Below are 14,215 nucleotides of genomic sequence, written 5' to 3' on the forward strand. Positions count from 1 at the left end.
AAATGTTAATAGTAAGGTTTAAATAATATTTCTTGCTGTGACTGTAGGGCTGATACAATACGTCCCCTATGAACAGCATATGTGAATATTATGTAGACCTATTGTTTAAATCGAATTTATGCTTTAAAAGTAGAGTAATCATAGCAGTTTTCATCCATAGTATGTTCATTTAAACGTCTGCGTTTAGCTTCAAATGACGACAGTATTCTATAAAAATTATTTGCATACCGATCTTGACATCAAAAGGCACAACATTTTTTTTTCTTTTATTCCATGGATTTTACCCGTTTATCTCCACTTGTTCCCAGTGTTTTTCTGCAACCACTATGCGCGCGCAGCTGCAAGTGACGTAACTGTGACGTCTACTCTGAATTGGTCTATATATCACGGTTTCCACAAAAATATCCCAAAAAATGTCAACACTAATAATAATAATTGTTTCTTGAGCAGCAATGATTTCTGAAGATCATGTGACACTGAAGACTGGCGTAATGATGCTGAAAATACAGCTTTGATCACAGAAATCAATCACAGCTTAAAATACATTACAAAACAAAAGACTTCTTTCAAATTGTAATAACATTTCACAATATTTCTGTTTTTATTGTATATTTGATCAAATAAATGCAGCCTTGATGAACATAAGAGACTTCTTTCAAAAAGCATTAAAAACCTTTTGAAAAGTAGTTTTCAATGGATGATTAAAAAAAAAGAGGATGCCATTTATTTGCTGTGATGCATTTGTTCTCATTTTTTCCCCCCTGGTTACAATTCATGAGGTACACCTGAGCAAACACCTGTTAGCAACATTTTCATTTGACCAGTTTTTGTCTGAGCCTGTTTGTGTTTAACAGTACCTGTCTGGAGTGCTCTGTACTTTGGCACGTCTCTTTATTCTCGGTTAATCCAGTAAATTACACAACGCACTATAAGCTTCTTTACTTTTCCTCAAAAGGAGCGAAAGAGGCCTGAGAGCAAGACTACAGCCTCTCCAGGTGAAACACTGCCCAGTGGCTAAAAGACCACACACAAATTTCTATACTTTTCTCCAGATTTGACTCACATCCTTCAATGTAAGTCTATGAGATTTTATACCTACAGTACTGTCCTACAGCCAAGATTGCAGAATGTAAATAAGAACAACGCTCCTTCAAAAGTGGAAGGAACACATTTACAATCACAGCTTAAAATACATTACAAAAGAAAAGACTTCTTTCAAATTGTAATAACATTTCACAATATTTCTGTTTTTATTGTATATTTGATCAAATAAATGCAGCCTTGATGTACATAAGAGACTTCTTTCAAAAAGCATTAAAAACCTTTTGAAAAGTAGTTTTCAATGGATGATTAAAAAAAAAGAGGATGCCATTTATTTGCTGTGATGCATTTGTTCTCATTTTTTCCCCCCTGGTTACAATTCATGAGGTACACCTGAGCAAACACCTGTTAGCAACATTTTCATTTGACCAGTTTTTGTCTGAGCCTGTTTGTGTTTAACAGTACCTGTCTGGAGTGCTCTGTACTTTGGCACGTCTCTTTATTCTCGGTTAATCCAGTAAATTACACAACGCACTATAAGCTTCTTTACTTTTCCTCAAAAGGAGCGAAAGAGGCCTGAGAGCAAGACTACAGCCTCTCCAGGTGAAACACTGCCCAGTGGCTAAAAGACCACACACAAATTTCTATACTTTTCTCCAGATTTGACTCACATCCTTCAATGTAAGTCTATGAGATTTTATACCTACAGTACTGTCCTACAGCCAAGATTGCAGAATGTAAATAAGAACAACGCTCCTTCAAAAGTGGAAGGAACACATTTAAGGGGGGTGAGACTAAACTTCCCCCCAGAGTTCCACAGGAGTGTTAAGGGGTTAAAAGTGACACCTGTTGCCCCACACCAGAGTGTTAAGGCATGAACTGCATGCCCTAATGGGAGCCATGTGATGCAGCCGAGTGGACAAAAGGTGGATTGAGATGCCAGAAGACCATTTGTCACTTTCCGTTTAAAAGCAGGATGCAGCATCCATAAAGTCGTTCCCACCTGTACTTCTTTCTAATCACAAAAATACATGTAAAGAAGCAGCAGCTATTCATTATTTAGCGCTGCATCCCAGTTAACTTTAATTCTAAATAGTGCAAGATTAGAATTAGTATGTCATGTCATTATAGTACATTAAAAACAGTATGCTAAATGTGCCTGCTGTAGATCACAGTGTTTTTAAATGCATTAACCTAAAATGAAAAATATACGTGGTAATAAGCCACAATGGCGGACTCTCTGGTTACATATTTACAACTACCAACTTTCTCATCAGCAGCAAAGGACAAACTTTTTGTATAATAGAAGTATGTGAACTAGAATGGAGCCAAGGACATCGCCATGGCTCGTCTGATTGGTTCATTTGGGGAATGAGTCAGTATGAGTTTGTTTTGAGATTATGAATCAGTGTGAGACATTCAGTGTTGAGCTTGGATCATAAATATGTTTTGTGTTTTATAAACAACAAGTTCTTTTCAGAAACAAGAACTATTTGTTCTTGACTATATAAGAGCTATATGAAGAGTTTGGTTCCAAAACGCGATAAACGCCTTTTTTTTTTTTTTAATTGAGTTTCCGCCAAAATCAGTATTGTATCTGGTCGGTATTGAAAACGTCATTTTTAATTTTACCCAAAATGCGATATACGCAGAGTTATTCTGTCATGTTTTCTCCCTTTTTTTCCAAACCAAGACAAACGCCAGTCTCCCTTTTCTGTAGAATGCGATATATCCGTTCAACCAATCACAGTAATGGCGGCGCCCGGCTTCCTAGTTTTCCTCATCTATTTTGTACTTTGTGATCAACAAACAAACTTAGGGCTGCACCATAAATCGCATGCGATTGTCATGCGCATCTCGTAAGTAAAGCCGGTTCTGTGATTAGTAGTAAATCTCCATCACGTGCTTTCAGATGGAGCGGCATTTAATACAAAGAGCCGTAGATCACTGCTATATTGCGTTCATAATCGCAGATGAGTCGCATTCGATTATGAACGCGATATTGCGTAGCTTGTCAGTATAAGTGTTTTTATTAATGCCAAATTAATCAAAATGGATTTATAGCGTTTTGGAACCAAACTCTTCCATTATAGTTTTTTTTTTAAATTGCAGGTTTATGCATGTAAAAACATGTATATTTGCTAATATCACATTTATCAAGTATGTATGAGACTTTCACTCTTATTCTTCGTAACCTCTTACCTGGGTCTTTCTTCCACTGCGGTTGGTGCTGGGGCTTTTGCCGGACGCCTTACTGGGCGTGGTGTGGGCGGAGTCTACGCCGCCGTTAAGCTGAGCCGCTTTCATCACAGTGCTCATCATGGAGTTAATGGAAGACAAGTCCACCCCATCGACTTCCTCCATCTCTCCGTCTACTCCATTCTGTCCATTCTCCCATTCGTTTGCTTCCTCCTCTACACCGGCAGAACCCTCTGTTTATGTTTTAATTTCTTTGTATTATTTTAATGAATGATAGAAAGATAGATTATAGAGCAACAGACATAAGGAACGATGGATAGACAGATAGAAGGAATGATGGATAGAGCAATAGATGGATAGAAAGAACGATGATCTATAGATCAATAGATAGAATGATAGACAATGAACGATAAATAGAAGAGATGATAAAGCAATGATATTATACAATGATAGAAGAAACAGATGGATAGAGCAATAGAAGGAATGATGGACAGAAAGACAGATGGAACAATGGAAGGATAGAGGAATATGAGGATCAATGATAGAATGGAACGATGGATAGAAGGAATGATGGTTAGAAAGATGATAGAGCGATAGATAGAAGGAATGATAGAGCAATAGAATGAACAATGGACAGATAGAGTAAAAGAGTGATAGAATGAAAGATAGATGATAGAAAGAATGATGGATCGATAGACAGATCAGTAGACAGAACGATAGATAAAAGGATAAATCAATGGATGATTAGAATGAATGAGGAATAGAAAGATAGATGATAGATCGATAGACAGAAGGAACAATGGATACAAAGAACGATGGATTGATAGATCAACAGATAGCACTATAGAGAGAATGATAGACAGAATGATAAATAGAAGGAACGATGGATAAAAAGATAAGAGCAATAGAACAAGGCATGGATGGATAAAAAGATACATGGATAGAATGAAAGATAGAGTAGTAGATTGAGTGACAGAACAAACAATAGGACACAACTGATGGATGGATAGATGATAGAACGAATAATGGATAGAAAGATGGATGGATAGAGTGTCAGAGATTTCTACCTGTGTGTATTGTTTGTGTTCCTGTGGGGGCGGGGCTCTGGCGCTCATCGCTTTGCTCCGCCTCCTCTCTAGTGAGGGTGCAATCTGCAGATTCTGTTCTTGTCTCCTCCGTTGAATTTTCCATAACTATGAAGAAGAAGAAAAACAAAGCGAAAAACATACGCAAATAAACCAAGGGTGCTTTGAGTGCACTGGAAGAACAGCTTATATCTTATAGTAACTTTTACATTTAAAACAGCTAGATGGAGAACAGGGGGCAAAAACGACTGGAAGAATGGGAAATTGTTCAGTGAGTACACTACACAGAGTACTTGATACAGTCAGTGGAACACAACGTGTGTTCTCTAGATGAGGCACAGTACACACATTCTCTTTGTGCTTTACGGCTCCAGCACCTGTCTGGAGAGCACAAGTGAGGGGAGCGCAAGTGTGTAAGAGTCATCGTGTGATGCCATAGCGGACTATGAAGTTCTAGCGAAGTTTAAGAAAAAATCTAATTGGATGAAACAACTGGCAACATCATAGGTGTGGCCTATGAAACCATGATTGGTTTCATCCGATTTTTGGACAACTACAGACGACCACACAGGAAAATCTCTGCTTTGGTGGGCGCCGGCATGGCAGATGGCTGTAGATGCTAATCTGGATGAGCTACTTTTAAGAGGGGAAGGTCATGAGGGGTTCATTCCTGAGAGAATGATGGGAGATGCTTAGAGGTACATCGACCTAAAAAGCAGCACTCTAAGTGGTGGTTATGATTTAATAAGTGTGCTAATGACTAAAAGAGATTGATGATGTGTTAACATGAGGGAGGGAGAGTTGAAACAGTTGTCAAGAGGAAAGACCGCAAAGATTTGGGAGGGAAAATGATGGAGAAAAGAAGGAGATTCTCTCTTTGCTAATTGGCGTTTCCCATCCACAGCCACACAGGAAGCTCCTCTGCGGTCTGGGTTGCTTCCTCTTTTGGAGAGAGGATAAGGGAATGCGAGCGTGTGTGTCGAGGCAGTTGGATAACAGGATCTGCTGTTGGCTGGACCATAACAACATGGTAGATATGATCAGGGGGACAAACTCTGCACTAATAGGAGAAACTTCACAAATGTCATGTAGCCAAATGGAGGTAAACCAAACTCCTCCAGAAACAGCCTGCTAGCCAAGTACTGAATGCACTTGATTAGACACGTACAACTACAGCTGAATACGGATAGCGTCCTTACTCCTCAAAATAACTAAAGGGAGGGTTGACGAGCACATTCATCAACCAAAATCCACTGTAGTGACAACAAATAGAAAACAAAATAGGAATATCATCGAAAAGATATCTGCAGGACTTTTAGTGTGTCAGAATTTGTAGTTTTCTGCAAAAACAGAAGAAAATGGATGACCAAGTATTTCTGAAGTGTGCATCTGATGAACACTTAACTATCCCATGAGGCCACAGGAGAGGATTTGTGAATGGCAGTGAAGTGACACAACTAATGCCGGTAGGTCACATGACAATATTTACACTTGGCCACTTCAAGCGTTTTCTTTGATCAGATAGCTATCCAATTGCGAAAAGACCATAAATGCGTAAAAAGTGTAAAATAGGCCCAATGCCAACATGGCGGACGTAGTACATCCAGATTTAATCCGTGCTACACAAATTCATACTATACAGAACAAACTTTTTCACAAGTTTGTTCCAATGTAGTACCTTCTCGTGTGATTCCAGACACACCATGTCATTAAGTCTCATAATTAAGTTTTGGCTAATTCAGCCTTTTCATGACAAAGCAATTTAGCTCAACGTAATCTCATATGGTGATATTTATGGACAAGCACTTTTGTATAGCATATCTTTATTGAGTTTTACAAAGTATAAAAAAAAATGCAACAACATTCCCCAAAACTTAACTCAGACAGGTTTTGAAAAAAAATAAAAATGGACAAGCACTTTTAACTTTAAAGACATTGAAACACTTTTTGTTGATTGAGATGTGTAAGGAAAACGTTATTACTTTTTACTAGAGTTTGAATGGATTGTAGTTGATCCGTACAGACCAGGCCCCACGGTTTGGCACGCATGAGATCCACGGATTAATAGCTAAATTAAACAACCCTCTACAATGCGAGTAAATCGCTCGCTTATGCGACTAATGCCGAGTTCACACTGCACGATTTTAGCCCGATTTTACACTCGCCGACAGGTTTTGCGAAATCGCTGACAAATGCCCGAAATCGGAGGAAAATCGGTGATCGTTCACGCGATTCACAATCACGCTGTGTGAAATGAGTTCTGACTGAAAAACACATCGGCGATGACCTACAGTCAATGAGAGAACAAGATACAGGGCAGAGGGAGGTTCAGGGAGGAGTTACATGAAACGTAGTTTGCAGACCAGTGTTGCCAAATCCGCGATTGCCGCCGGTTGTTTTTTATGTCAGCAGGTTGAAGCGACCCCAATAACGTGATATTTAGGCCCTGGAATGTGAATTGTACCAGGAGAACCCTGCCAAAAAAATTTGTATTTTACCCCCCGAACGCGATTTATACTGGGGGACCCACTCGACAGCAATTGGGCTATTTTCAGGCTAGTTTTGAGTAGTAATTGGGCGGGTTTTGTAGCGAAAACCTGGCAACCCTGCACCAGACAGAGCTGTCGGCGATTCTTCCTATTGTGAAGTCATGCAGTGTGAAACCCCCTGTCGCTGATCCATCGTGCAATGTGAACACAGCAACAACTGAATGCTACCCCAGATAGTCACGCAGTGTGAAAACAACGGCGATCCGACGAGTTTGAAAATCGTGCAGAGTGAACTCGGCATACATCTTCACTCTCGGTGACTAAATGATGTCTAACATTAGCCTTAGAGTTTACTTTTACTTGTCTTTAATCATGTTTGATCTTTCTTAGTTAGGCTAGTAGATTTTGCTGTGGTATCGAAGAAGTACTTAGCTTTAAGTAATAAATGGAAAGCAAAGTTACATTGAAACATTTTTTTCTTGCTGTTGCGAAAAACAATTCGATCCGCGACTCAAAATCCGTTTTGTGATCTATTGGACAACTACTTTTTACTCGATGGTTACACCACATGAGTTTTAAAACTATAATTTAATTAGTTTTTCGCTAGTTTAAATGAAAGGATCATTAAAACTTTTTACAAAGATAAAAGGCATCACCTGATGTGAAGGGAAGCACGTAATTTCATCAAAGCGCTCATTAGTCAAGATGAGACTGTTTGCATGATGGGCGGGGCATTTTTGAACAGTTGATGAATGTGGTGGGGAACAAACTAGTACTATAAATCAAAGAGAAAAACAGAAAGATGCTGAACATAAGAAGAGGACGGTGAGAAACGGGAGAGGAGGAAAAACCTGTATTTGTAGAGATGGGTGTGTTAAGTCGAGCACGATACTGTTGGGTTCTGTTGATGATTAGAGGTAGAAAGACAAGGGATTACACAACAGCAGGGCAGGTTTCGAGTTGTGCAAGGATTTGGGCTGGGGGTTTGGGGTGAGAGTGAGTGAGAGAGAGCTGTACTTGTCATAAGATTCTTGCTCTCTTGCCGGGAGAGATAGTGCGGGTGGAGGGAGTTGGGGGGCTGCTGTTACTACATCTGTTCCCACCCATCACTCTCACTTTCCTGCACACACACACACACACGACAGATAGAGCTTCTTGCACATCCTTGTTAAAACAAGCCAAACAAAAGAGGTGATTTTAGGAGACTATGAGGAGAGAATATGTTATGGTCGTGCTAGCGTGTGCGTTCGTGTATGACCATATGTGAATTTTTTTGAACGTTTGTGTGTCAGTCAGAAGCACACAAGGGTGGAAAAGTCCTCACACGGTGCCAAACCGAGCAAGCAAGAATGCCTCTGCTCTGTCTCTCTCCATCTTGTTTCGTCTTCCATCTATCCCTCACTACTTTTCCTCTTTCATCCTACATAAACGTCTTCAAATATCCTCTAAGCTATTCTAAAATGTGAATGCTTACCTTTTAAAAGTCACAGAAAACAAACAAAACTACTTTAAAATGGTAGAAAATATTCGAAAAAAGCGAATCAAAATTAGTAATATTAAGACACGGACTAAACTGATAGCATTTCTTTCCAACCAAAAAATAAATTTCACAACAGGCTGTGGGTTGGAATAAGCCACTATCTATAACCACTGGAAAATCTTAAATGAGGCATTACAAAATTAGGCTTGCATTGCATAGATGCTAGCTAATATATTAATTTTTGGCACTAGTAAATTCTAATCAAATCAGTCTTTTTAAAACAAAAGCTTTAAAATAGCTAAAACAACTAAAAGTCAAGGTATGTCTTATTTTAATTCACCCCCAAACTTCTGTAATTCTACACTTGAATTATTTTACTTTTACTTTTAATTGGTAACACTTTATTTTAAGGACAAATTCTCACTTTTAACTAGCATGCATATTGGCTGTTTATTAGTATGTACAATGCACACGTTAATGTCTTATTCTGCATTACCATATTTTAGATCATTTTCCATACCTAAACTGAACAACTACCTTACTAACTATTAAAAAGCAGCAAATTTGGAGTTTATTGAGGCAAAAGTCATAATGAGACCTGGACCTTAAAGTGAGACCAAACTATTTTTGAGAACCACTGGTTTAACATTCATGGCCAGCACTTCTTCGATGCTACACAACTGAGCAATCAGTTCAAGCAAAAAGTTGGTTTCAGCTCGACATTTCAAATGATCAGCGGCTTGTCCTTCTGTCTACTTTACCACGAGACACACATATGATGCTCTCAAGTCCAAATAGCACCTGACTATTTATTAGAGAAGCATTCCTAATCTAAATTTACCTTAAAACTTGGGCCTGAAGCCAAAGTATCCACTCAAGCCACAAAGCTGCCAATGTAAGTAGCCTTGGAAGACAAAACCTTTTACTTCCTTGTAAGATGCCAATAGCTCTAGCTTACATTCAGTAGGAGCTCTTATTAAAGTAATTGGCCTGGCTTCTGGATGCAAATGACAGAGTCGAGTGGGTTGGGCATGCGAGGATGGCTGTCAGATAATAGCTCCAAGCCAAACTGCCAAAAGTGGCACATGCACTTCAAAAGCAAACAGATATGGATCAACCGTAGTACCGATTCTCAGTTACCTGGTGAGAAGAGGTCTTGAATGGCTTTTATAAAGGGAAAGGAGAGGATGAAGATATAAATGTTCTCCCTGAGTGGGAGAAGGTTGAAAAAGGGACTAGTTTGCTTTGTGGTTAAACTGAGAATAGGTCAAGGCGAGGGGGTTGTGATGGCAGTAAATGCAGTGGCCATATGTTGGCTGTCTATTACAGCCTCCAGTGTCTTCCTTGACATCACCAGCGCTCAAAAGGAAACAGGAGAAATCCAGTCTCATGTGTGAAATAAGTATTAGCTCACACAGACAGATGAGGCGGTAGAGGAAGGAAGCTACTCTCCCATACGCTTACAGGGAACTAACTGCCCAAAGCTCTTGGTGTAAAAGAAGAGATTCCTAGTAGCCGTTCGCATCCTTCCTCCCAATCAGTGACTCCGAGCGACTGGGGCCCTTCCATGAGCAGATATCCTGCCCTGACTTGCCAGACCGAGCTACACAAAACCTCACACACAAAATGACAATGTTCGGCCACCAGTTTATGCACTTGTGTGCAGTTCGCCAGCTTCAAATTTTCACGCTCAGTCTCTCTTACTCTCTGAGGGCAAAGATCAGGTTATCAGTTGAGCACTGTGTTTACAGAGACCAAGAGACTAGGGGTTGGTCTGAGGCCAAACTAGGACAGAGTGGAAGGAATATTAATAGTACTCCCTCTCTTACTCACGTAAATCACTCATTCGAAAGTCATTCGCCCTGGAGTTGACTGTTGGGTATTACACAAGCGATGGCTCAAAGGGGAATAAGCCTTTGAACTTTACGTAATGGCCTACTGAACTAGCATTGTGCTTGAGGCGAAACACAACGGGACGTTATAAACCCCATCTAAAGTCAAAAAAGAAATGTCCTGAGCCACAACATTCTCCTCTGTGCGGCCATCCACTATGAAAATCCCCACAATCAGGCAAATCCTGTAACCTGATCCACAAGAACGGTGAGATTCCAAGACAATTAAAATCTCAAATTAAGCGACAAATGTGAGATGTGTCCTGTTAAAGTTGGCATGGATGGAAATTGCGATTGGATTATAGAAAGTGTTATTTGGTAACTGCTGCAATCGTTTCATGGTGACTCTAAGCTGATCCAATTATTGATCCAACACTGCAAGTCAACAAGTTTAGATGCACTTTTAGGGAAATTCATAAACAGTTAGATGGAGTGCAGTGCAACGACGCAGAACACAGGGTCTCTAGACATGTTTTAGTACCCATGTTCATCACCAGGTTTCCAATTAAGATTAATAAGACTTATATTTTCTTCCCTTCTGGTTCAATATGAATCCCTATTAGACTTATTTTAGTGATGCATTGTTTTTAAAGTAGCAGAAAAAAGATTTTGCAAGGCATTTACTAATGATAAAAGGCGATAAATGACAGGAAATGTGCAGATCTCAGCTCCTGTGTGCTTCATGGCAGTATGTTGTGATGAGTCTACATTTTGGAAGTGAGCTGTTTGGAGGACATGTTCCGGTTTAGAGAGGATGAGTTTCTGTCATTCTTCAGACATGTGTGGGTGTTACAGAGAGTAAACTTGAAATCGACTAACCAAAGAACTACCGGACAACATATTTAAACCATCATGATTCTGCAATTGCTTCCTTGTGGCCTAAACAGCCTAATCTAGTAGTGTGAGAAAAACAGACCTCTTATTAAATACTTCCTCTATAAAATCAGTTTAGTGCAACAAGAGCAGAACAGAAACAGATATGCTAAGCAAAAAACGGGTGGCTGAGCACAAACACAGACCTTTCAGCGAACACCAGCATCAGAAGTTTCAATTTTCAATCAATTTAGACTGGTTTTAACCTTGACAAAACCAGCTTTTTAGTGTCGTCGAACACTCAGAATTATTCTCCAACACTGTAAATCTCAGTTGTTTTAATGCATTGTTTACCACAAGCTGAAGTCTTTTTGTGCGGCTGTTGTTTACGGTGAAATCCCGGTATCATCTTCATCTCTGCAGCCACTCAAACAGGTTTTCGGTGGATGACGAACTGCCTCGCCTCACAAAGAGGCCTCAGGCACACACAACCATGCCTCAGCACCAGCTCAACGTCCTACCGAACACCTGAGTAAAACAACGTATTGTACCATGATGGAACAGTCTCACAGAGCAGAAAAGGTGACTTCTTTTGTTCGATTTGAGTGCATTACTAACGTTATCTTGGTGACATCTAATGCATTTCGTTATCACTGTTACATGCCCTGCCGGTGTGTGATAAATGGCTGGGTCCTGTTCCGTGACTTTCAACAGATGCGCCACAAGTCTGAGCATGGGAGACTGCAGGCGCTGGAGAAAGCCAGGCCATGACTCACAGGAGCGCTCGGAGTCAATTATCTGAAAACTAAACATGCTCCTATGAATAGGCGTCAATTTGAGCACATCCAAAGTAACAATCTAACAGCCCTGAGAATTTCATACCATACTGGCGGCGTATGACCTGAGAAATGGCAGTCAGAGGCTGCTTGTTCCGAATTAGAATTCTGCTGTATTTTGTATAAAAAGAATGTCTGTCTTTTAGGAGCATCATTCTTTCGCTTAGATAACACAGCTGTTTTACAGAAGAGAATGTTGACCTTTGACCCTGCTACCTGAGAACACTTCAGAACGAGCAACGGAAAATGTAGCTAACAACTCTCATTTAGACTCAACAAACTGTTCAATGAACAATCTAGACGAATAACAAATATACTTTATTTATAAGATACTTTATATTACCTTTCCTCTTTACAATAAGGTTGTTAACATTAGTTAATGCAATAGTTAACACAAAATAACAATGAACAATATATTTTTAAACTTTGGTTAATGTGAATTTCTAAGCAAATAAGGTAATATACGTTTTTCAATTATAAGTGGTACAAAATAAATCAAATGAATTACTTAATATACTATTGGACAAACATTAAGAATTTACAACTGTATATAATAAATTAACATTAGCCTGCATTAATGAGAGTATACCCCATGTATTAACTAATGTTAACACATTTTTAAGTTGATTTTGTTAATGCTTTTCAATCTTTTGTTAACTTTAGTTAATATATTAACTAATGTGAGCAATATGTTGTACAATTATAGTACACGATGATCATGATATTTAATAAAAATACAAGTGGTCATTGTTTGCTCATGTTGGTTGACAGTGCATTAATTAATGTGAACAAATACAACTTAATTTTAAAAATCAGTAAAGTACACTGAAATAAAAATGGTCACCACAATGGTAGTTTCTATCTTTATCTTTGACATTTCAACGCCTGTACTGATGACAAAATTCTGGCCTTTGTCTGGTATTTTGTCTTTACATCTACTAGCATTCTTTTTCTTCAAAGCAACAAACACAAATCAATTTTTCAGATTCCTCCCTGCATCTTGATGTGAAGTCATGTCCATAACCACCCTGAACCGAAAACCATCTCATGTTTTCAGCACAAGAGTCTTAAAACAAGACAACGCCACACTGATAGATCCCAGCTTCATGCAGCGCACGTTAGCATGTATATGAAGCGCACGTGACATCTGAAGAGCTGAAAGCAGATTGCAACGTTCAAGCTTAAAGGTTTCTGTGCTTTTATGAAGCAAAATAATAAACTGTGACTTGACAAATAGTAGATTTGCACATTGTTTTGTTTGCCTAACTCAATTTCAAAAGGATCCAAAGCCTATTAAGCAGCACGCATGGCTAGCTTCACTGTTTTTGCAGTAATGGGCCGCATGCACACTGCAAAAGAGTGGAAGAGCTGAATTTGATGAATGACAGAGCAAAGGAATGTGTGGCATACTATGGAGGATGAGCTGTGCTGTGACTGTAAAACAGTGAAGATGAACAGACATGTGGATGAAAGGATGAAATAAAGAAGAAGAGATAAAACTCAAAGTTTCAGGTGAAACTTGTGGGCGGGACTTGACAAGCAGGCCAGTCATCCATGCTGCATGTGCAAACAGTGAGGATGCTCACGCGGACAGGCAGCCTCGGCTCGGCTCGGCCCGGCCCGGACGGTGAGGTATATTTACCCGTCCTCAGACGAGGTTGTGTTATTCTGCTGCCGTTCGAGGGTTGAAGAGGGACCGCAGTGCACCTCGTGTGTCAGCAACCACTGCTCACACTGCAGGGAGACCACAAACAGGGAGTTTAATATGCATGCCTATGAACACACACACACACACACACACACTCTCTCTCTCAATCACACACTCTCTCACACACACACACACACACATACACACACTCTCAAAAACACTCTCACACACACACACACACTATCTCTCTCACACACACACACACTGAGACTTTTGACCTTGAAATCTGTTATAAAGTAATAAAAGCATTGCAAAACCTGCTGTGTTGAATCATAGCCCTATGAAACGACCCATTCTTACAGACAATCTCGATCTCAGTGGCTGGAGTTTGACCTGCAGTCATGGTACAATTTAACTCACATCAAAAAGGCTGCTTTGAATCAAGACTCGTTAGTAGTGCAAGTTCTAGAAATCACAATTCCCTTGAATGTCTGTTTGTAAACTATTTTAGCTGGGTTAAAAGGATATACAGCAGAAATTTGTCAGTTGCTATAAATGTGTGAGTATCACTTTTATTTTGGTCCGATTCACAAACACCTGATTCTCATGAAGGGATTCTTAAAATGATTCATTCAAAAGACTCAAAAACTCTGAATGATTCAGTAAAGGGTTTGTCAGAATAATTCAAACCGGTGGGTTCAGAGCAGTTACTGAATCAACATCTGACTCACT

The 14,215-nt window shown here is 39.5% G+C and overlaps 1 protein-coding gene across 7 annotated transcripts in view; it reads right to left on the bottom strand.

Annotated features, from left to right (window-relative positions):
- LOC107552789 (ras-responsive element-binding protein 1-like) overlaps positions 1-14,215 on the bottom strand; it is a 66,713-nt gene that overhangs the window by 20,179 nt on the left and 32,319 nt on the right. For 2 of the 7 annotated variants that reach the window (XM_016234783.1, XM_016234785.1), the window contains exons 2-3: positions 4,308-4,433; positions 3,244-3,473 (exon numbers count right to left, since the gene is read on the bottom strand). In XM_016234783.1, coding sequence (XP_016090269.1) covers positions 3,244-3,473; positions 4,308-4,433 — 356 coding nt within the window. Of the gene's footprint in view, positions 1-3,243; positions 3,492-4,307; positions 4,434-11,353; positions 11,543-13,477; positions 13,570-14,215 lie in introns of those variants that run through there. The other 5 variants (XM_016234782.1, XM_016234780.1, XM_016234784.1 and 2 more) reach the window with 5 other exon arrangements.

The sequence above is a fragment of the Sinocyclocheilus grahami genome, unplaced genomic scaffold, assembly GCF_001515645.1.
Source record: "Sinocyclocheilus grahami isolate Dianchi unplaced genomic scaffold, SAMN03320097.WGS_v1.1 scaffold458.1, whole genome shotgun sequence".
NCBI lineage: Eukaryota > Metazoa > Chordata > Actinopteri > Cypriniformes > Cyprinidae > Sinocyclocheilus > Sinocyclocheilus grahami.